The sequence below is a fragment of the Haliotis asinina genome, chromosome 8 (assembly GCF_037392515.1).
Source record: "Haliotis asinina isolate JCU_RB_2024 chromosome 8, JCU_Hal_asi_v2, whole genome shotgun sequence".
Taxonomy (NCBI): Eukaryota; Metazoa; Mollusca; class Gastropoda; order Lepetellida; family Haliotidae; genus Haliotis; species Haliotis asinina.
In genome coordinates, this window is record NC_090287.1 from 17491789 (window position 1) to 17517039 (window position 25251).

The window sequence follows — 25251 nt, forward strand, 5'->3', positions numbered from 1 at the left end:
ACATACTCTTAAGCACCTCTCTGGACATCTTACACAAAGGTTTTGTTTGTGTCATGCTCATCTATTTCACCCCAGAAAAATGTAAAGATGTAAATGATAACAGGTGCTTGGTTGCCATGTTTACTTCAAGCATGATAAATCATGACATGTGAATATTGTTAATGCTATTTTTGTATGAGATATTTAAACGTGCAGGCTCAGTTGCTTAATTTATAAATTCTTATTATATAAAATAATATGATTGGTCACTACTGTCCTTATTTTTAAAAAGTTGTTTCTAAAATACTTTTGGTCACACGGTTGTCAGAATTTTTTCATTTATACTTGTTTTACATATATAAGTTTCTGTACTCTAAATATCAAACACCATGCAAAGAATTAATGTTCATTTTGCTCAAATACCTTAGCAGCAGTGGGGTACCCAAGTGGCTAAAAAGACTTCACTCATTTTGTTTGCCAAACACCTGGTTGTGATTCCTCACATGGGTTCAGTGTGTCAAGCCCATTTCTGGTGTCCCTAGCTGGAATTGCTGGAATAATGCTTAAAGTGGCATAATACTAAATTCACTCACTCTCTCAAATTATTACCTGAAGAAATTCATGCCAATGAAATAATGGCTTAAAAAATATTAAACCTTCTTTTAATTCTAATGCCACATGCTACCTCAGTGTTTATATGTACCTGCTTAGAGACAGATAGTCAGCTCTTAGACAGCTGTAAATGGCGGTAAAAATTCTCATTGGGAAATATGTTAAGCCTCTCTAGTCCATGGTTGCAACTTATGAGATGGCAAGGTCAGCGTGACTTGTATTTTATTGATAACTTGAGCAATAAAGAGAGAGAATGCCTCATTTGACATCCTTGCATTGAATACAATATTAGGATGCAATGTTAAAATGCCTCTAATGTTAGAAACCAATTCTTAACAAAACAGTATTTTTCAAATATACCAGCCAGACCAAAGATCACTCCAGTATATGGTCTTTGCCAAACCTATCCAGGGGAAGTCACAGAGCAGGTTAGAATCACAGACAGTTAGAATTCCTTCCACAAGCTGTGAGGGCAAAAATGACCAGCTGTTTAATGAACCTTGTCAGGTGCTCAACAGAACTGAGCAGTGGAATTACCAAAGCAGGTGGTATCCACATACTTCATTTCCACATACTTCAGCCTTTTAATGAAAATACAGGTGAATCAAACAGCCAGCACACTGGTTGTTTTCTCTGAATTTGTTTCGGATGAAATACCATCCATTGATCTAAAAACTCCAGTGCAAAATGTCAGGAGGATTTTGTTTCAAAGTACACCAGTCTAGAAGATTTGGTCTGTAGATTTTCCCAACTTCCCTCTCCTGGTACCTCACAAAAATTAACTCTTCTTAAACTTCTTACAGAAAGATTTATTTCTATAGAGAAGAAATAAATCTTTCTGTCAGAAGTTTAAGAGGAGTTTCAGTTTGCATAGCAAAAATGCTGTTTTCCCTTGGAAAGTCCTCAAACAGGTCAAAGTTAAGGTACTTTGTATTTCCTGTGACAAAGCTTTGCAATGGAAGGGCGGAGGCCGGGGTATCAGATTGTCTATCAAATCCATGAACACTGCTATTGTCCTTTTTTCCATGCTCATACTGTAATGTTATAGTATACAGTAGAGCAACTCTAGGACTCTAAATGTAGGATCTTTTCCAACTACTTTTCAGTTTAGATTTTGCATGTGTTTGTCTCAGAAATATTTCATATGTGGGGGCAGTTTTTGTTACTATCAAAATGGTATATTTTGCAGATAAGGCATTAGTGTCAGGTATTAGATTACTTGAATCCCACACTTTCAGAGATTTCTCACGGCATGTATTCCCACCCACGTGTGTGTGTTGATGAGCGGAATGTGGTCTGTGTTAAGGAATGCAGTGAAATCACTGGTTGAACCAAGGTCAAGGTTGATGGATGTGGAGCTGACAGGGTAATCATCCTAACCTCCATGAATGACAGTTATAGACAACCTCCCCAGGGCATGCCATGATGGCCACGATGCAATGTGTTGAAGACCATGAGCCCATTCTCCTGTAATTTTTCGTGCTAGAAATAGTTTTATCATATTTATGAATATATGTACAAACCATATAGCGCATGCAAAATTTACCCGAGGATAAGGATTACATAAGTTTCCCAAATCATTTCATACTTGGCATGGGTTCATTTTCATAATTAATCTGTTGTGATGCAGTCTTAATAGCAGATCCACAAGTTTTGCTTCATCATGCTTTTCTGATGATATTTGATAAGACGACAGACATTTTCTTTAAGGTTAATGATTGCCCTGACCACTACGTAGGAAATTCATGTTGTCATATTCATCTTCTGACTGAATTCCCATGTATTTTGTAAACACACTCCAACAAACCAAAACAGTCGAAACAGTAGAGTTCCTTCCCCCTGAAGAAGTGACACCACTCTGTCTGTGGAGACAGTGGATTGCCAAGGAAACTATCACCAATATTGTTTGTGCATGGTATTGAAAAGTGTCTTTGCCTATATGTAGTTCCACAACAGTCTAGAAACAACTTTCTTTTGGAACTTTTTCATCTGACTGATCACCAAACTTGTGATATCTTACATTAATTCATGCATTCCTGGAAAACTTGCATTGTTGAGGTACTGCTTTCAGCAGAAGAAATTCACAACTAAATTTCAAGTTTTCCTCCCCATGTTCCTTGCCATGGCTTTGATGTGATATTAGAAATGTACATTTTGCATTCAGCCTACCAAGCTTACCTTATGAAATGGTTATTCCTAATACTGTATATTTACCATCTAGACAGGCATAACGGCACCTGTCTTCCTCACTGTATATTATAATGTTTGAAACATTTGCAACTTGAATTACATGATTATGCTAGTAAAAACAGTTATACCAACTATTTCAGGGCTATTAAATGGCAAGTCAACTACAGTTTTCTGCTTTACAGTAAACATGAACTGAAGATCCCGATCCACAATGTGTTCATACCACCACAACATTTGTAGGCAGTAAACAGTAGACTTACGACAAGTTGTAATGTTATGAATGATTTGTGGATCAGACCCTTTCAACAGTTTTAAAGCATGTTTCTAAAAAAAGTGTGTAATGATAAAAAATACTACATTTTTATGAATGTGTTCTTCAACCAACTTGCTAATGTATGTATTTGCATGTAATATTAGTTGTTCAAATGTCCGTGTTATGTACAACATGTAGAACAAGTTCTGTTCCGCAGACCCTGGTTCATGTCAATGGGTAGGAGATAGGACAAACGTTTCATTGTGTGTTCCAACATGAGAGAGATTTATGTTCATATACTAAGCTAATAAAATGGCTTATGTGCATTGTAAAGTTATTGTGCAGTTAAATGAGCAATCCTTTTGGGTATATTGTGTTCATCAGTGCATGGTGAATGAGGGTGCTATGGTTGACCAGTATGCGAGGAACCATGTTTAGCTGTACAGAGTTATGTCCCTTAGTCTTTCAAGGATGTTATTAGTGTGAGTTAACTGTCATCTGGCATCAGTTATTGCTGGAAATGGCAATAATCTGTCATAGAGTATCGATTAGATTTTTCTGCATGATATTTTCTTCATTTAACAGAGAACTTAACATTATTTTATCTCTGAAATGGAGGCAGTCAAAAAGAATATTGATTCTATACATCACATTACATTGCTGCTACATTGCTTGAATATTGCTGTAATGTTGCTGGAATGTTCCTGTTACATTAATTGAGAGATGCAGTTTCGTTGTGGGAATATAATGCCATTACTTTTGGTGACAATTGTTATGATCCTGTAATATTGCTGTGGCCCGATTGAATTTTGTTGTTAACTTGCTGGATTATTGCTGTGACCTTATTTGAATATTGTTGTTATCTTAATAGATTATTGCTATGGAAAAAATTGAATTTTGTTGTTACTTTGCTTGATTATTGCTGTGACCTTGTTCAGATAATGTTGTTTTGTTCCTGGATTATTGCTTTGGCCTTGTCCAACTATTGCTGTTTTGTTGCTGGATTATTGCTGTGACCTTATTCAAAGATTGTTGTTCCATATCTGGATTACTGTCATAGTGTTCCTGAACTACTGCTGACAGTAGCCCAGATTGTATTATATGTGTGTCTAGGTACAGAGAGTGTGCTTGTTAAGAGTATTTTCTAATCCATTTAGCCTCTTCACCAGCAGGTAACTGAGTATCTTTTCATTCTGTATTTCGGTTTTATTCCTTCTGTTTGGATTATGCTGCCCGTGTCAGTGGGGTTGCCCATTTACAAGGCACTGACTTGTCACTGACCAAGGATCACCACATACGCAGATTTTTTATGTGCTTCCTTGGTATTCCTCACTGGTTTATTGCCGTAATTTTGCTAGGTGTGCATAAATCCCTCACAAAAAAACTTTGTCTATGCAAACAGCTTTAGATTATGGTACCTCATTGTCTGAATCAGAGTATGCACCTTTTGTTCCACATTTATTACAGCAAACTTGATTTATTCGTTTTATTTGTTTTTACAATGAAATTAATCCTATATTGAATCATTCCTTTCAGCAAAGTTCATGGAAGATAATCCGCAGTATCGTGAGATGGTCGCCCTTTGTTCAAGTGTTCAAGAAAAACAAGTACCCTTGGATTCAGCTGGCTGGCCACCAAGGTGAGTTGGTGATTTGGTGAGTTCAGGGTTATAGTAACTCAATCAGTTGTTGGATAAATGCTCATGACAGTAATCTCAGGATTATCTGGTGCAAACTTGATCACCTACAGACCATCACTGAACAACTTGGGCAGTGCAGTATCATCATAGTCAAAGAGTTTGCTCATCATGCTGAAGACCAGGGTTCAATTCCCCTCATGGGTACAGTGTATGAAGCCCATTTTTGGTGTCCCCCACCATGGTATTGCTGGATTATTGCTGAAAGTGGTGTAAAACTAAACTACCTCACTCACTCACTGATTAACCAACCAATGTACCAACTGTACATGTAAAGTCTGAATTTGATGGACAGAGGGTAGACTAGGAGTTAAAACATTTGCTTGTCTCACTGAAGACCCAGGCTCAATTCCCCGCATGGATACAATGTGTGAAGCCCTTTACTGGTGTCCCCATTGTGATATTGCTGGAAAATTACTAGAAGCAACATAAAAACTAAACTCACTCACTGTCTTTGACTGTATTAATAACCATCCGTCTCTCTGTGTCCAGGAAATTTCCAGGCCGGTGAAGCTGGTGCTGTGTTGAAGAAGCTGGACAGTCGTGAGAAACAGTGCTACCTCAAGTTGATGTCGGATTCACTCAAACCATTTGTGCCCGAATACCGAGGAGATACAGAGAAAGCTGGAGACAGTATCCTTTGGCAAAGGCTGTGTTTTGTGTCAAGATGTAAATGAATCAGTAGATATTGTCACTGAGTTAATGATTCTTTCATCTGACCTCCAAATACCATCTTCAACACCATATTATGTATCAAGTTGATTTTTATTTTAAAGTGTACCAGTACATAGAAAATGCATGTCACTGAGAGCAGTTAAAAAAATAAAAGATTTCTTATCTAGATTATTCTTGTGAAAGCAACAACTCCATTAGACTGTTGCCATCAATTACCTATATTGGGTGTCATCACACTGTAAAATATGTTCAACAGATGTCCTCTTTACCCCAACATATCTGAAATTAGTTGTGCATGTAATAGTCTCAGTATGGGTGGCCAGTTTGTTACGTTTTTGCAATAAAGACATGATCTATTCTGATAGGAGTATTTACCATGAAGCACATTTTTATGTATTTCTGACATGACTACTTGTTGAGAGTGGGTAATTCCAAGTCCCTGGCTTTATTTTGTCTTATGTGAGCTACAGAATATATCCAGCTGCAGGATCTGCTGTGTGAGTTCAACACGCCTTGTGTGATGGACATCAAGATGGGTTGCCGGACATACCTAGAAGAGGAGCTCGAGAAGGCTCGCAGCAAACCAACACTGAGAAAGGTATGATCCCATTGATCTTATTGTATATGATGTTGGTGTTGCACATCTCTCTGATGTCGTAGCTATGATTTTGTGATTGTCTCATGCGTATAGATGGCATCAACTCCCAGTGATAAACTTTAATCTCATTGGCAGAACAGCAGCTATTATCTCAGTGGAACTAGAGTACTTATATCTCATTGGTATAACATTAACTCATAGTACACAAGTATGGTGTGACATCAGCTGTTCTGGTATGTTATAAGCTCTTATCTCATTGGTATAATATATCTCTTGCTGCACTGGTGTTGTGTCACATTTTGTTTCATTGGTATAATATCATCATTCCACTGATTGGTTTATTAGAAACTCTTCTTAGTGATATAGCATCAACTCTGTCTGGGTACAATGCATGCTGCCAATTTCTTGTGTTTCCTGTCATGACTTTCCTGAATGTTTGTGAAGTTCAACCATGCTCACTTCAGATGACAGTGGGCAGTATAGACAAACGTGCTCAAAACAGAATAAAAAATCAGCAGTCAGTTAGATATGAATTCTGTAAGTCATCTGGGTCAACACTCCTCATTCCTTGCTATGTTTCTATCTGTCTCCCTTTTATGATAACATCAGACTTAAAGATCAGCTTGATTTAGGTAAAGATTCATTGCACAGATGTAAGAAAATACTGCCTTTTTAGATTTTTAGAGCTAAATACTCTTGCACATCATTATGTTATTTAAGCTTTGAAACCTGTTTGCTTGTTAGCGTGACGTCAATGAGGATAGTAAGGTTGAGGTCACAGAGCATTCAGCACACAGGATTTCCATTCAATATGTGTCACGTTGAAACTGTGCTCAGTCACATGATATGAATATGCATTAAAATAGATAATGCAGGAGGGTATCAAGGCTGGAGGATTAAGAACACAAAGGGTCATTGTTAGACAGCAGAGATGCAGTACTTGGATGGATCTGAAAGTCATGACTTTGGAACAGACAACAAGTTTAGGTCCAGGTATGAAGGCTCTCACAGTGAGTCAGTCAGTCATGAACAAAGATCGAGAGAAATTTGAAGACACAATGAGTGAGCAAAGGGGATGTTTGAAACAGTTGTCTTAAAGATGTAATACTCACCGTAATGAATCATGACATGGACACATTCCTGCGTTTGAGTCTCACCTTGGATTGGTAATGTTTCTTGGTTTACCTGTACCATTCCCATGTTTGTTTTACATTATTGCACCAATTTGTGTATTCCAACTGCTAAAATGCCATGATATCACTGAAATACTGTTCCAGGCTACTTTAAACTCACTCACTCACTCACTCACTCACTCACTGTTATGACACAGTTGATCACAAATACAAGCAAAAATGGCCTCACAATATGTGATCTCATGCCCCAATCTATTCTTTTTGTAGTAAATACCTAAGTTTTGCTAATGGCACCATGAAAGAAATAGCCAGTATTTTATATATTTACCCTTCTTGTTACTATCTAAGGATCAGCAGAATTATTAAGCTATTTGAACACAGTAATAGACATATCAGGTTGCAGTATCTGTCAACTGGGTTGGGCATAATCCCCGGTTCAGGACACCATCCAAGCTTAAAGAAAAACTGCTTTCAAGGGCGAATATTGATTCATCGATTGATTCTCCAGATTACCAGCTACCGAGATATGGCAAGCATATGCTGTTGTTGACATGGTTACGCACATTATTGGGAAGCTGCCTGAGGTTCGTTACAGAGTTGCTGATAATGAGCAGAAGCTTCCTGCATGCAGAAGTCTTCAGGGCTGTGTGGACATGGGGAGATTATTGTTTTGTCCTGTAGTCTGTAAAGTATGACCAACAGGGTCTCAGGTATGGAGAGGCCATGATCAGTTGGGGATAAGCATAAGACAAAAATAATGTGTAATATGAGAAATGTTTAACAGTTATGATCTGCTATGGATAATTGTCTTTGATTGACATTTTGAAAAAGTTGCAGTGGAGCAGATGTGTAATTTTGTATTTACTTATGAAAGAGTCCATCAGAGTTTTTCCAGGGACATTGACAATATTTGCAGTACTTTATAAACATCTGAGTAAAGGCATATCCTTTAAATAATTAAAATACCAAATACGTATCTGTAAATTCTACAATTCCAATAGAGAACTAGACAAATGCATAGCATTTGAAATGAACATGTCTTGCATAAGGAAGAAGTTTTTTAATTATCTTATACATGTTCAGGGTGTGTGTAACTTCAAGACAGGTTATATAGTTTTTATTGTCCTGTGATAAATCACAATGTAAAAGTATATTAACGGTTGGCAAGTGTATACCAGTCGTCCTTGTTTTTATGGGTTTAAGAAATGTGTGAAATTCTTCATGTCCTCACACATCAAAGCAATGTAAGACAAAGAGTTACGTTTCAGGGAATGTTGACTCAAGGTCACCCACAAAGCTAGCCTTACCGTATTGGATTCAAACCCTGGTCTGTGGCAACACTTTCCTACTGAAAGCATTATAGGGGTAAATAAACAAAGTGAAATAAATGTTTCTTGATCATCGGTGTGTCACTTTTATATGTGCGCGTGACACGTTTTCATTGCCATTTTAAAAAAATAATTTTGACTTGGCCACATCCTGATCCTGAGTTGACCTGCAATTCATTAACACATGCTAAACTTCCCAAGCTGTATTTCTGTGAGAAAAAAATAAAAAATGTATTCTTCCCTCATCACATTTTTTTCTATCAAAAATTAAAAATAGTCCAACAGCCCTTGTCCCTTTTGGAAAAAAACATGCCTGAGAAACATTTAATTTTTTTATGCAGCCTATGTTTTGTACACCATGTTGTCAAGATATGGTGATGATATCATATTAAGAACATTTGTTATTCAGTCTGCAGGAAAACATGTCCTGTATCACGCAGCTATTTGTGTATTAATGACAGTAATGCTCAGGGCAGCCCCTGAAGGTTCCGACATGGGAAGGAAGTGTACGGATAGTTCAACAACACCACAATGGAAGTGAAACTGAGATATGGCAGCTTGACACACATTTCATTTTCCCCTGTGTCTCTAGATAGAATGGCTGATATGTAAACAATTACACAGGGAAGAACAAACAGTTTTGGGTAGTTCTTATGTTTAACAAAGTTTATGTAGGGTAAGTAGTATATGTTTCTTTTGTGAATAGTGAAGCAAACAGTTTGTATCTTAAAACAGGAAATAATGGTCTTGAATTAATTTTATGAAAATGAAAGGGAAAAATCAGTGATATGTTTCTTAAAAGGAGTGAGTGAGTTTAGTTTTACGCCGCACTCAGCAATATTCAAGGTATATAGCGGTGGTCTGTAAATAATCAAGTCTGGACCAGACAATCCAGTGAACAACAGCATGAGTATCGATCTGCGCTATTGGGAACCGATGACATGTGTCAACCAAGTCAGCGAGCCTGTCCACCCGATCCCATTAGTCGCCTCTTACAACAAGCATAGCTGCCTTTTATGGCAAGCATGGGTTGCTGAAGCCTATTCTACCCTGGGACCTTCACAGGTCTCTTAAAAGGGACTAATAAAAGTCTGATCATTTTTGCTTGTAAGAAATGTCAGTGTCATCAACAGGTGTCATTACAGATTAATAGTCTTGTCGCTATAGGTTTTGTTTGTATTTGTTGTGTTGACTGTTACATGAGAGCAGAAAGGTCCACACTGAAACATGGGTACAGATCAGCTGATTACTTCCTTTGAATGATACAAAAATCACTTTTATCAAAAATAATTAACTTTCAAAAGATGTCTCTGGAATATGGTGTGGCTGTTTTAAAACCTGTTCCTGAGCAGTGAAATCAGTGAGGTCAGTGAAATACAGAAATGCTGTCTATGATTAATGAAGGTATACATATCTGCAGGTTAGAAAATTGTAAAGGGTGGTCAGACATTATACTGGTAACACGTCTAACGACTGAAAGTGGTAAACCAAATCAAACCAAAACCACATACTCACTGATTCCAGAGGCACTAACTAGGCATAAAATGACATGCACTCCGATACACCAATAACCTGTTTCTGTCTATTCAACATTTTATTCTGACATATATCAAATTATAACAACTGTATGAAAGTTCAACGTGAAATTCCTCACTTGACAAATTCAGATGTTGACATTTATGTACAAAATACACCTTGATCTATGAAGCCCTGTGACCCTGTTAATAGATTTGTATGTATCATATCGATCAACTCAAGTCCTGTCAACTTCAGTTCCTTTCATTTGTAATGAAACTGGTTACCATCAAAGCCTGTGTCCGTGAACCCTATCAGTACAGCTGATTATACAAGCAATGTTATCTGACCATTGTAACCATGCTGTGGTTTTGTCTCATCATTGCTAGGGTTTTGAATAGGGTGGTTGGTATACATGCCGTGTATACAGGTGTATCATCACTCATGGGGTGTCTGATTCCTTGTTGACAGATCTTCTCGATTTTCTGTCAACGATGTTGTCAGTAATACTTAGGATCATAGGTACTTTTCTGTATACACAGATATACTCCAGGCACCTTTCTGCTCACACATATGAACCCCATGTAACTTTCTGTAGACACAAATTTATTCCAGGTAACTTTCTGTAAGCACAAATATACCCAAGGTACCTTTCCATATACACAGATATACTCCTGTTATCTTTCTGTATGCACAAATATACTCCAGGTACTTTTGTGTATGCACAAATATACCCAAGGTAACTCTCTGTATGCACAAGTATACTCCATGTACCTGCCTGTAAATACAAATATACCCCAGGTACCTGTCTGTGTATTTAAATATACGGAGATATCTCTCTATACAGAATTGTGTGTGTGTGTGTGTGTGTGTGTGTGTGTGTGTGTGTGTGTATACACAAATGTACCACTGACATCATTTCATTAAATGAGATATAAAAGTTAACGTTGTTTTGATGAACAAGGAAGTGTTCTTGTGGTCGAACAGTTTCTTTAGCACAACTGAGGCAACATACATTGTTTACTTCTTGAAGATGCTAGAAACGCCACCAAAAATTATAATGGGTGTAATAAGGGTGTTATCACACTGAAGACCATGTCCCAGCTTCTACTCCCCTCCATCTAGAACATTACACTCGGTATTCCCCGCCATGTGACTGGTACCAGGTAATCTGATTGGAGAAAAGGATCTGTTCTCATCAAGCAGTGTCTCAGTGTTATGATTAAGTGAGGGTTGTTCCTAGCCACTGATCTCTGACCTGTCACACCGCAATTGACGTCATACCTTTCATGTCCTCCATAATAATGTTAAATATAGCACAGGATTGATAACTTGCTATTTTAACAGGAGCACAAGGTCAGCAACTTGAAAAGGGTAAACGGTATTTGAGGTCATTATAGCTAGATTTGTAAATCTTCAGCTGCTATGCATCAGTGCTTTATTGCAGTCTAGATTGTCTATTGAAGTTATTTTTTAATGGTGTTCCTCTTCTATGGAGTACACAAAACACTGTTCTATTTAGGGCAGATTTATCATGATGGCACACATAGATAATGCAGATAATTTTCTGTATCTGGCTCCAGTGTCTCTGTGCAGTGGTTTTTGAAGATGGATTTTGTTATTTGCTGAAGGCTACATGTGACTTTGATGAAAGTTCTGTTTTTTTGTTGTGTTACTCTGGTGTGAAAGGTTTTCAATAGAATTTGATTATTTTATGAGTACATCTGTATACACATCACTTCATTGGGAACACTTTGTGCCAGAGTGTATTAACTGTGACTGTATGCAAGATTAGGGATTTTCTAAGCTAAGGGCTCATAAACATTGTTATCCCCGGCAATGCATTTTAAAATGCATCCCATCCGTCTGTCCGTCCGTCCATGCACATATATCCTTTCCGGAGAAGAACTTTAAAACCATTCAATATTTCTTCACCAAACACATAGATAGATCTGGTGGTGTATTAGTGCCTTTTGGTAGTTTGGGTATTCTTAATAAAATATTTTTTGCGTTTCCATGGCAACAATTTTGACTTAGACTGAAATTGGAGGTAATGTGGGGGATATTGATGACTGTATCTTCTTGTTGGTATTTTTTAAAATGAAATTATGCTTTTGCTCTTTGCTAGAAAATAATAGCCCCTCATATATTAATGGTCCATGATATTTTTTGTTTAGTTTGTTTTAACTTCTGTGGAATAATTGCATTCAGTCACTTTTAAACAGGAAAAAGGGTTGTATCATCGTTCATAATGTTAATCATTAGATTGTCTGGTCCAGAACTGTTTATGTACAGCCTGTTATTATGTTTCTGAGTGCAGAGAAAAATGAAGATCTATGAATGAGTTCCTTTTTGACAGAAACATATTAACATATTTAATCACTCAGCTATTTATCTCTTCCTGACTGGTTCTATCACAGGTGTCTATTAGAACACTTGGAAATATATGGCACCTCCTCATCGTGTCAGTTGTTGGACCCAGCCACCAATTACTGCTTCAACACAGACACGCTCCATGATGACCTTGGACGTGACACGCTGATTAGTTGATAGATATTCAAGTACATGGAACATGTGTCACATTGATGTATTGATTATTTGGAATACATGCACTCTCACTGACAGTTATGTCAAAATGAATTTTTATGTGACAGTTATGTCCCTGAAAATTATTCTTATGTTTGGTGCAAAAAGAAACTTTATGCCACTTATATTTACTTAAGTCTGGATTCTTGTACAGAGAGCTACCATCTGCAAATGGACATATTTTCACAAGTTATGTTAATGCACAAGATTCAAATCTGATTTTGAGTTGTTATACTTGTTGTGATCTCTGTTAGAACTGATTTTCAGTAACCCAAGCTTGTCATAAGGGATGACAGTACACCTACAGACACCTACCAGCCATGTTGTATAGTGACTTGTCACCTAACCCTAATGCTAACCTTAAACCTTACCATAACCCTGAACCTTTCCCTAAACCTAACCTTAACCATACCCTAACATTAACCAAAAGTAAACTCGCTTGCTTTCAAAGATGGCAGAAGGTATCAGGTATTCTGCAGTCTTACCTAGAATGACTAAAAGGATAGAGTGGTAAGACTTGCAGACTTGACATGTCGTCATATCCCAAATGTGTATCAGTGCTCATGCTATTGAACATTGGAGTGTCTGGTCCAGACTCAATTGTTTACAGACCGCTGCCTTATAGCTGGACTATTGCTGAGTGTGGCATAAAACTAAACTTCCAGACTCTGTTATACAGAGATTAATTTTGTATATCAAGGCATACAATAATTGTATTTTCATCTGTTGATCACAGATGAAGGTAAGCTAATGTATCTAAGGAACCAGTTGTTTACATTTCTATTTTCCTACCTCTGTTTATATTGACTAAACAGATTAATTTCTAGCATTTGTGTGTTAAATTTACCTCAGCAATATATCAGGTCACTCTGTGGTCATCAAACATTGTTCTGTGATCCACTTTGAACATATCAGACAGTCTCTGTGGTGTCCTGAGTAGATTGTCTGCCCAGAAAGGTGAAGGGTGGTGGCTTGATCACTTGGTCAGGTCACCCAAAAGATGATAAATGTTCAGTGGATAAATAAAGGACTGGTCGGCTCAGAGTGAATATACCGTCTTAGACAGTCTGAGTGCCTGTTCAACAGCATCATGTTGTCTCAACTTTGTGATAGTCGAATGTCTAGTCAATACTGCTTGGTACAAAAATCTGTATGGTGCACAAGAAAACATGCACTGTAGTGTTAATGTTTTTTCATGTTATTAGCATCTTTGACCCGTGAAGGTCCCGGGGTAGAATAGGCCTTCAGCAACCCATGCTTGCCATAAAAGGCGACTCAGCTTGTCGTAAGAGGCGACTAACGGGATCGGGTGGTCAGACTAGCTGACTTGGTTGACACATGTCATCGGTTCCCCATTGCGCAGATCAATGCTCATGTTGTTGATCACTGGATTGTCTGGTTCAGACTCGATTATTTACAGACCATCGCCATATAGCTGGAATATTGCTAAGTGCGACGTAAAACTAAACTCACTCACTCACTATTAGCATCTTTAAAATACTTATATTGATCCAGAACTGTGAAGCTGTGATGTAGTAATACAGTTACAAAATGTGAAAGATAGTGAATACATTAACAGAATGGCCTGTGACATGGCACTGAATGGACTGTAACAATGTCTTCTGTTTCTTGGAAGACTTTTCAGTGTTTGGAAAAATGTTTAAAGGTCACATGCAACCAACAAATCAAACATAATTGAAACACAATTATCACTTATTTATGACATATTATATACATTGCTGCTTGTAAAAAAACAAATAAACAAAATCATAAGCGTACAATTGCGATTCAAAAGTGCAGTAATTTGCACTTGGGTCTACTTTCCTCGAAATGAAGCTCTTGAGAGACCGAACCCAGTCATAGCGGGTGGGGTGCACTCAAGTATAACTACGGCTTCAGATTGACTGGTTCATTTGCTGATACGCTGAGGGCTCATTGTGTCTACAGAAAGATGATCTATTTGATGGGCATTTTAGAAATATGGCAAGTCTCAAGAAAGTAAGATTCTTTATGGGTAACAACTTCTTTTATTGTACTTGATGCGTCGTTTCAGTATGGATTCATATACCGTTGTCAAAATCATATACACTAGAAGAAGTTGATATCCATAAATAATGTATATAAGTATGTTGGGATTTGTAAATAAATATTCACTGAATTTGCGTTCGATCCAATCAAAAATCATCTCAGTAGAGAAACTGTCATTCGTCCAAGTACAAGGCAGGACTTTAAAACTGACAAGAGTTTGCATCAGTTTCCGTCAGATGCAGTCATCCGAGAAAAATGGACATAAAAACATGTCATGTGTACACGTATCACACCTGCCTAATCAAATAATGCGACAGAGACAGGACTCGGGTGTCAATTTATTTTGTGTATGGCATATAGTCTGGTAGGTGTTAAGTTCAAATTGCATGTGGTCAATGACTGAAGCTGTGTATTGCATATTGTCTTTAGCAGACAGGCAGGCAGAGCACTGGAGGAAATTTAGTTAATCGTTTGAACTCTGATTTAGAGGGCATTTTTTCAACTTTATAGGTTGAATTGGCATTTTTGATGATTTCTTTTGGTAAGTGCATACCGAAAGGTATCAGAATCTGCAAAGTTGTATTTTCCGTTGCATGTGATCTTTAAACAAGAGGGCCCCATGAGGCTTTCTTGAAGGTAAGATCAAACTAACCCTAGTCTATTGTTATTTCAGGATATGTACAAGAAAATGACAGAGGTGGACCCCAATGCACCCACACCTGAGGAACGAGAGAAGGAAGGAGTGACAAAGGCAAGGTATCTACAATGGAGAGATGAGATGAGCTCTTCTGTCACTCTCGGTTTCAGAATTGAGGGCATTAAGGTATGGCTGTCCAAATCATTACCTCACATCTCAAGTTAGATATTGTATCATAGTCTGTGTCACAGTAATTTGTACACATTATTTTCCCTCCCACCCAGCAATGCCTGCAATGGAAATGGTTATAAATGAAGCAAATCTAGACTAAATTGTTAAATTATGATATTTTTTATTAGAATGTTGATTATTCCAGTCCAATTTGAAAATATAAAATAGTGAAATTGAACAATTATTAAAAATATTTCATATTTCCCTTTGTCACTATCACTGTTATGTGCTGTCTGTGCATTTCATTTAAGACAAGCATTATTAGTATCTGTGTATTTGATAACCGATGGATTTATATTTCCAGAGAAGTGATGGCTCATCAAGTAAGGACTTCAAGAAAACTAAAACAAGAGAGCATGTCCTGGAAAAACTGAAGTCCTTTGTTGGAGAAAACAAAAACATTGTGGTCAGTTGATAACAAAATAGTACAGTATATCTTGCCCCAAACAGCACTCAAGGATGGCTTGGGTGAAATAGAGCATTATCTCCTTTTTGAGATATGCAGAAACATATTGCTGAAACCAAACTGGATCACAATGCTTTGCAGGCTTTTGTCACATTATTATTTACTGCAACATCACAAACAAATGATATCACAAACACATGACATCACAAACAAATGACATCACAAATGTCTTGGCTGCTGAAGATGGTTGGGTGTACTTTTTACCCCCAAACACAAAAATTTATAATAAGGATTTTAGAATGTGAAATATGCAGTATGAAAAATATTTTTAAAAATGTTAATTGTCACAAAACTAGTAACTACCTTTGTGCCAAATACTGTTATGATGAACAGACTCCAGTCGTCTAATGTTGAATCCTCACCTGCTGGAAATATGACCCTGGTCTGTTTGTCCAGGTTGTAAGTACCAAACCCTTTCATACAGTGGTAAATGTCTAAGACCTGCACCTCCACTCAATTTAAGTTTGCTCTTAATAATAATAATCATAATGTAGCGGCCACAAAATTTCCGAGTCCCGTGCTGGGATTCGAATGACGAACCTTCTGATCCGAAGTCGGACGCCTTGTCCACATGACCAAAGAGGTTAACCCCGTCAGCAAGCTGACAAGGTCATCTTTGGGATGACTCCATGCCCTGCTACATACTCCCCCGCCAACAGAAGGCATGTCCCGGGACGCATAGTTGGGTACTGAGGCTTATTTTGTTCAAATTTGATATGAACGTGCTCAGCCCCATGTTGGGCGCCAATGTAGCGGCCACAAAATTTCCGAGTCCCGTGCTGGGATTCAAACGACGAACCTTCTGATCCAAAGTCGGACGCCTTGTCCACATGACAAAAGAGGTTAACCCCGTTAACAAGCTGACAAGGTAAGGATGTCATCTTTGGGATGACTCCACGCCCTGCTACAATAATAATAAACGGATATTTCTTGTGCACCATAGTCCATCCAGAGCAAAGCACGACATACGAAGGAGTCACTAGAGTTCATGAGGAAAAATATTACAGTTTGTTCACAAGTCTGAATGATCTGTGTCCAAAGTGTTTGAGATGAATTTGGCAAACAGAGAAAAAATCATATAAGCTGACACTTGTACGGATTTGTTGTGTAAAATGCTTTTCATTATGGTTAATATTAAAGAAACTATGTGCAAGGTGTATGAATAGAGGAATTACATTGAATGCATTTCAGATTGAATTGTTGTGAATACTGATCAGAATCAACTCACTTTCATCATAAACAGAAGACAATATGGAGAATATGTTCAGGAGAAGGAGGAACATACATACTGAACAGCTAAAGAAACACGTTTCAAAAATTTAAAATCCATAAAAGTAAGCGTTCATGTTTATGTCTTCTGTTTATAAACAGAGTTGTGTTTCTTTTGCTGCTGGTTATACATGCACAAGACATGATGACTGGGATTTATATGTAGATGTTGATTCAGATACAGAATACACCCTAAATCATGACATGGGCTTTTTGTTTTCCATTTGCAATAACTGAATGATTTCTACTGATGAAGCATATTCTTGAATCTTGATAGCTTGATTTCAGAATGAGTAATTTACAAGTTGATTTCCATACAACTAACAAAGTTTCCATGATTGACAGGAACAGTACATTGAGAGGTTAAAGTCAATACGTGATGCACAGGCAGCTTCGGAGTTCTTCAACAGACACGAGGTAAGTAGAGATGAGGAATCTCTACAAGGGAAAGGGTTACAACGATAAAGATAGCATTTCAAAAACATTTACAGTTTTTAGTCTATCAGTGTCTGAAATATGACCTGTACGCCCACCTAAGACAGGCTAGATATCTGAGGGATGGTCTAAATTTATAACTATCCAGCCCAAAAATTTCAATATATGTGAGTAAATTCGCCTTGATGTCTGGTTTGGTCGAATCCAGTTTGGACTGGTAACATTTTGAACTTACCAGCCCTGATGTCTGACTGGGTTATGGCTTGTTTCATATTTCTGTATTAAAGTAAAGATTGCTTCCACCTCTAACGTCCCAATAGTATCCAGACTCACTTTATTTGTAGTGGAACTTAATCTATTTGACATTTTTGTCCAGGTGATCAGCAGTTCATTGTTGTTTGTCCACGATGCCGAGAAGGCTAATGTGTGGATGATCGACTTTGGTAAGACGGAGCCCCTCCCAACGATGGTGCATGTAGATCATCGTACAGAATGGCAGGAAGGGAACCACGAGGATGGCTACCTTGCTGGCATGGACAGACTCATCTCCATCTTTGTTGACCTTTTGACCCAGACATGACCTTACGACCTTGGAAATGGTTATGTGACAAACTGTAAATGAAATGCTGTGGACATCAGAAGCAGTATTTGTGTACGCAATGGATGCCAAGACTGTCTTAGGTGAAATGCAAAGGGTTGTGTGAATTTAGTCTGAGTCTGTGATGTTGTGAGGAAGAGGTATTTTCATCATATTCACCTAAACAAACTGGACTTCTTATGGAAACTGATCTGATGTTATGACCTGGAATCTCTTCACAAACTCTCTCCTGAATATGATACATGATAACACTTTGAAAATGGAACAGCATGCGGAATCTCTCAACACCAAATGGCATTCTCTTCACCAGAGGAGGATAGAACAAAGGGAGATAATTGAAACTGCACACTTACTACGACTAATTTCATGGAATGAATTAGGATCAATACTGTATTACAAGGGAGTATTTGAAGTTTTAATGCATTGATAGTAACCTCTTTACTTTTTGAAATGTTCTTAAATGACCTTATCTAAATTCCTGAAATTTTTTTTTTCAGTTTCCAGACCCTTAAGAAAAGCCATATATTTTTTATTGTAACTTTCTTTAAATTTTCTTGACCCTTCTCAAATATATGTCTAATTATTTGTTATGACCTTCACCTAGAGACCACTGTTTTCAAAGCAGGGTGACATTTCATGTGCCCTCCGCATGAAAAATGACACACTCCTAATTTATAGATGAAAACAGTGGACATTGGATTGAAGTGATGGAAATCAGAGCTTTTGTGCGGACAGTGTGGAAATGTCAACCATGCAATCTCATGTACATCTTCTTCAACACAAATCTCACTCTTGATGGTGTTATGCATCCAACAAGTGACATTTTACTCCTGACCAACTTGGACAGAATCTCAGTTCCTGGGTGTGTTTAAGGGTGATAACTCTTTCATTTTTAACTCCCAAATTGAAACACAAATTAGACTTTACACATTTCTTGAATGTCTGTGTTTCCAAAAAGTGCAGACTTTTTGAGAGGAACATTCTTTAGCATTTCAAGGCCTGCTTCACTGTTCATTCTTAGAAAGAGTGGAACATTTCATCTGCTGGCATATTTTTTCAAAAACCTCTAGTGACTAGTTTTAGGCCTCCTAGTTTTAGAGTCTGTGATGTTGTCGCAGCCACGTGATCAGCTATTAGGTGTACCTGGATTGTTTCCAAGTATTTACTTGTCTTACAGATATACATGCTTGTCTTGCTGGATAGTGTCCCTGTGAATCATTACTGCTTTCTAATTCTCCATCCTTGACTGGGACCAATTTTACAACTATATGATTACTGTTATCATATTTGACAAAATTTCTGTATCTATTTCAAGATTTTTCATCTCACCACAACATATTTTTGATGGTAGACCTAGTGTAATTCAGACCATTTGTTTGTTATCAGTGTCAAATTTCAATTGAGCAGTTAGTGATTAGCCAATTAAAATTATGTTTCGTGCCTCGAACACATTAAGACTTCAAGTAGAAACTTGACATGTGAACTGGACCACTGTTGTTGTACTTCATAGATTGGTATACACATTGTCCCTTCATCACTCATAGATACATATGGATATTTTGCTAGTTTCAACCAACTGGTAGCTGGTTCATACCAGAGTGAATCAGTGTTTGTTCGACCAATGAACATTCAGATTACAAGAAGCAAATGAATGAATATTTTCTGTAACAGAACCAGGACCATCCTTTCTACTCACTGCTTACAGAGAGTTTAGTTTTATGCCACTTTTAGCAGGATTCCAGCAACATCACACCAGAAATGGTCTTCAGTATTATGCCCGTTGTCAGAATCAAACCCAGGTCTTCAGCGTGATGAGGAAATGCCCTGACCACTAGGCCACCCCACCGCCCCCTTATTAAGAAATTGTAGTGTTTGCACAAAGTACTTTCCTGAGTTTAAGCTCCATGAAATATACACTGTTTCCTTTCAAAGATAGGATATATCACTATTACTTAGTATATCGGAAATATCGCTTTTCATGGCCTGTGATGTGCCTGCTCTGCAGGAACCTACAAAACTGCACTAAGTAACATACCATGAAGGTTTTCTTTCATGTGTTTGCATGGTTTGCTGTTAAACCCCAGTTTTAATCACCATTTGCAACTGAAACCGTTAAAGAAACACACCAAATGAGATCTTCTTGTACCCACAACCAAGCGTCACCCCTTTCATAGCCTGTACCCAAAATTCACACGATAGACATCTGCATGCAATATTTATTCGGTTGATGGAGGAATGTGGTAAAAAACGGACTATGCTGTTTCTCATGCATTGGTTGGTTTGTTGTTTTATGGCTCACGCAGCAATATTCCAGCTGTATGAATGTGGATCCAACAATCCAGTGATCAGCAGCATGAGCATCAATCTCTACATTAGAAATACAATGACATGTGTCAACAGAGTCAACAAGGATGATCAATCAATCCTGTTAGATGCCTTTCACAGCTAACTAGCATGGGTTGGTGAAGACCTATTTCAACCCGGATCTTCACAGGTTTTATCATGTATTGAAGAAGGGACATAGTCTACACCAATACTTGAAGTACTGTTATCAGTTCTATAATGACCACTATGGACAGAATATTTCCTGACCATGGTTTATATGAAAAATGGTTGTAAAATGGTTTTAAATTCAATTTTTCTCACTTAAGGCCTGTGTATAACTTGTAGCAGTGTCGCTCTGGGTTTTGATGGATGTCTCACTCAATATAAAACCCAATGATTCTGCTACAGTGAATATATCTTGGGGATGTATGCACATCTTGCATTGTTAAAGAATTGAAACAAATTAAGAATTGGTAGAAAAAAGTCATGTTATTGAATTGAGGTCAATCTGTGTCACATGACTTTAGCTGATTCATAAGCAGTATGTAGCAGAGAATCAGTCCCGGCTGTTTCTTCAAGATATGAGGGATTTATTCTTTTGCTGGATGTATTTCCTTCCCACGTGATATATATCATATTATATATCAAGTCAAGAGCTCCACATTCGAACTTAAAGATGAAAAGATTAGCATGCAGTTATGAATGTGTTATGTGATTAAAATATCTGTTTACCTATTCACATATTCATTTGTGTAAAAACTAGAGAATATTTTCGAGAATGTCATGAAATAACCTTTCTAAAGCAATATTTTCATGTTAAAAAGTCTCTCCTAGACATTCTTTACTTAGACATTCCTGTATCTTCCTAACAAACATTTCTCATCATGTAGTTTTTCCTTACCTCCCCCATTATTTAGTATTTTAGTATAATTCTTACATCATTTTCTGAATACTGTTTTATATATATATATATATGCATATTTTATTTTCTTATGTATTGTCCATTACAATGGCGTTTTATGAGAAAGAATAATGTTTGACTGATACTGAATAATTGTTTACCTTGAATTGAAATATTTGGATCAGGTTAGAAATTCTTTACTTTTTAGTCATTAATTGATAGTTTTCATTAATATATTTCACACTGCTTGAATGTAAGTTCAGTCATTCGTTTTTAACATTTTGCATTTTGGTCTAAAATATTAATAGATGTAGTATTTTTTAACCAGTTTGGAGGTAACATTTTCAATAGATTTAGAGTCACATTTTGGATATTTTTCCCTTAGAAACAGTAATTTAAATGTATGAGTGAGTGAATTTGTTTCAACACTGCTTTGAACATAATTACCATATAAGATGGGACCACCTGCTTCTTCCATACAACTGCCCTTAATCTTATTGAAAGAATTAATTACGTTGTCTGAAAAAGTTTTATGGTAGTAGAAATCTAGTACAGTTAAATAAGTCAAACATACATAGAGTGTCTTTGCATATTTGAAATTTTCAGCATAATAATACTTGCAAATAATATTTTTTTCAAAATGTTGACGACATAGGTTACAAAAGATCAGAGGTTATCTATCATCAAGGAACATTAGGATGGTTAATCATGATGAGTCGAGATGAAAATGAGTATCTGCATTTACAGTAGGTTGATATACAGTAATCAATGGTCATAACAAACATGTTTATTTTAGTCTGTTGTAACCATAGTTTGTTATAATCTTTGTTTACTATCACAAGTAAAGTCAATATTTTCTTGAAATTAGAATCATACAGATATTTTAGTGTTTTAGGCAAAATGTTAAGCTGTTTTTTTCCTTCAACTCTCTCCTGATAGACTTAACCTGTGCAATCTAGATCTATTTCCATGTTAAATAGAGGTTTAATACAACCTAACCTTTTGTTTCCACAGTCTGTATATATGATTTTATGCCAGCATTTAGTGAAATGTTTCTGTAAAAAATTATTTACATAATTGTAGCGAACTGTTAATCAGTGAACAAAGGATATTCTATTTCATATTTTGTATCATATTAATGTTTTACTCTGTGAAGTAAAAAATGCCAATACAAATATGTGCTTGTGATTTTTTTGCATTATCAGCCTCTCCTCTTTATGATGCTTCTTTGTAAGTCTCAGATTGTGTTGGTCCAGAGTCGGTCCATTTTATCTACAGGACAACTAAAATCCATTGCTAGTCGAGTGATATATCGATATCATTTAATGACAGTAACGGCTAGTCATGTAATATTTCATTTAATGACAGTGGCAGTTATTCAAGTGATATATTGTGTAATGACAGTACTGGTTAGTTATTATCTATTGACAATAATGGTTAGTCATGTGATATATTGCTGAAAGACAGTAACTGTCATAACTGAAACATCACATTTAGCTTGAAAACGATGTAAGAATCTACACATGGCTAGTCATGTGATATATCGTTTATTGTAAACCAAACATCACTGTGTTCTGTAATCTGATTGGTTGAAACATATGATCAAATGGGATTTGATTCCTGGAAATCACAAGACTATTCACTGCGTATTGACGCGTAGGAACATTGTTTTGTTGCGTCATTCAAATCATATTGTGACGTAAAGTCAGAATGACGTCACAGATGAGCAGCTCCTGATGCTACCATGGGAACCAGCTGCAACAGGCAGCTGCTGACACTTCACCGCTGTACCCATACTTGATGTAAAGGAGTGCAGATAGCAAAACCCTTTGGTATACTTTTTTGTTTACAATGTTGGTAAATAAACATCATGTGTTGGCCAATTTCCGGATGTTACTGAAGATTTGAAGCCAGGGAATATTTCATTTGAAACCCCCGGCTGACACCGTCGCCTCCAAATGTATTCCCGTGCTTCAGATACTCAATAACACCCGGAAATTGGCTAACACATGATGTTTATCTCCTAAATGACAAAGTCATGGTCAGTCATATGATATATCATTTAATGACACTAAAGGTTGGTCATGTGATAAATCTTTTATGACAATAAAAGGCTAGACATGTGATATACGAGGGGATGTCAATAAGTTTTGAGCCTTGCATAGAAAAACACAAAATATTGGTATGAACCAAATTTATTTTTCAACATGGTCCCTTTGTGAGTCAAGACACTTGTTCCATCTTTTCTGCCAGTCGCTGATGCCATCTATGTAGAAGGCGCCATTATGGTCCTCAAACCAAGCCTCAGTAGCAGCAATAAGCTCATTATCATCCTGAAATCTACGACCACGCAAGTGTTTCTTGAGATTTGGGAACAGAGGGTAATCACTTGGTGCCAGGTCTTTAGAGTAGGGGGCATGCGGCAAGATTTCGTACCCGCATTCCTGGACAGTAGCGGCTGCAACGCGAGAGGTGTGTACTGGAGCATTGTCTTGATGTAGAAGAATACCATGTCTGATCTTGGCCCCGGCACTTCTCTTTGATTGACTGTCGCACTTGCCTCAACAAGTTAGCGTAATATTCCTCATTTATTGTTCTTCCTTTTGGTAACTAATGTATGTGGATGACGCCTTTGCTATCCCAGAAGATACCATTACTTTCTGCACTGATCTGGAGGCTTTGAACTTTTTGGTCCTGGGAGAAGTGACATGTTTCCATTCCATGGCTTCTTGTTTGCTCTCAGGATTATAGTGATGGATCCAGGTTTCATCACAGATAATTGCCTAAAGGGAAAATCTTCTGGATTCTTGTTGTATCTGGTTAGCATGGAGTTGCTTATGGTGACCCTTGTTTGCTTCATTTCATCTGTAAGCATTCTTGGCACCCATCTTGCGCACACCTTAGACATGACGAGATGTTCATGAGGAATTGTCTCGATGGATCCGTGTGAAATGCCTGTGGTCTCCTCTAAATCGAGTGTGATTCGACGATTTTCCAGCACAAGTCTATGCACTCTGTCAATGTTTTCCTGACTAGTGCTTGTTGTTGGGCGACCTTGACGGGGGTCATCTTCAAGACTCTCTACCATGCTTAAATTCATTGACCCATCGTTTGATGGTAGCAGATGAAGGGGAAGACCTCCCATAAACTGCTGAAAGCCTTTCTTCAATGTTCTTCGCTGAGTTTCCTTTAAGAACTAAAAACTTAATTACTGCTGTATACTCAATTTTATTCATTTTCACTGCCATGAGGGGGTCTCTTTCTGTCAGTGTGAGCTGTTCAGTAACTTCTGAGAGTAGGATACCAAAACTTATATATCACATCAGCTTCACTCCAAGGTTCAATGTCGTACCATAGGCTGTGACACCTGGGTATGAAAAATGCTCAAGGCTCAAAACTTATTGACATCCCCTCGTATTGTTGAAAGACAGTAACAGTCATGTTATATAACACTTAATGACAGTAACTGTTAGCCATGTCATGTATAGTTTAATGACTGTTAGTCAGCGATAATAATAGTTAGTCATATGATATATTGTTATCTTACAGTAACACCATAACTCCAAGTTTCACTAAAATTGACTTACTTTTCTTTCGGCCAGAACTGCACTCATCTTTCAGACCAATCTATAGCCTGTTTCTGTAAGATAGTGGAATATTCATGGATGTATTTTGTACAAATATTTTAGGTGGTGAACAGGGAATTTTTCATTTGGTGGTATGATGAAAATATGCTTTTGATTCTTTTCAGTGAATTGTTAACACAAATATTTAAAGAAAGGTTTCAAGTTTTAAT

General features: G+C 37.3%; 1 protein-coding gene across 1 annotated transcript in view; it reads left to right on the plus strand.

Moving 5' to 3' along the window:
• LOC137293749 (uncharacterized) overlaps window positions 1-22624 on the plus strand; it is a 104520-nt gene extending 81896 nt beyond the window's left edge. Inside the window, exons 3-9 of the mRNA XM_067824462.1 lie at window positions 4571-4673; window positions 5223-5363; window positions 5876-6003; window positions 15267-15416; window positions 15766-15867; window positions 17542-17613; window positions 18008-22624. Coding sequence (XP_067680563.1) covers window positions 4571-4673; window positions 5223-5363; window positions 5876-6003; window positions 15267-15416; window positions 15766-15867; window positions 17542-17613; window positions 18008-18211 — 900 coding nt within the window. The 3' untranslated portion in view covers window positions 18212-22624. The remainder of the gene's footprint in view (window positions 1-4570; window positions 4674-5222; window positions 5364-5875; window positions 6004-15266; window positions 15417-15765; window positions 15868-17541; window positions 17614-18007) is intronic.
• The last annotated feature ends 2627 nt before the right edge of the window (window positions 22625-25251 follow it).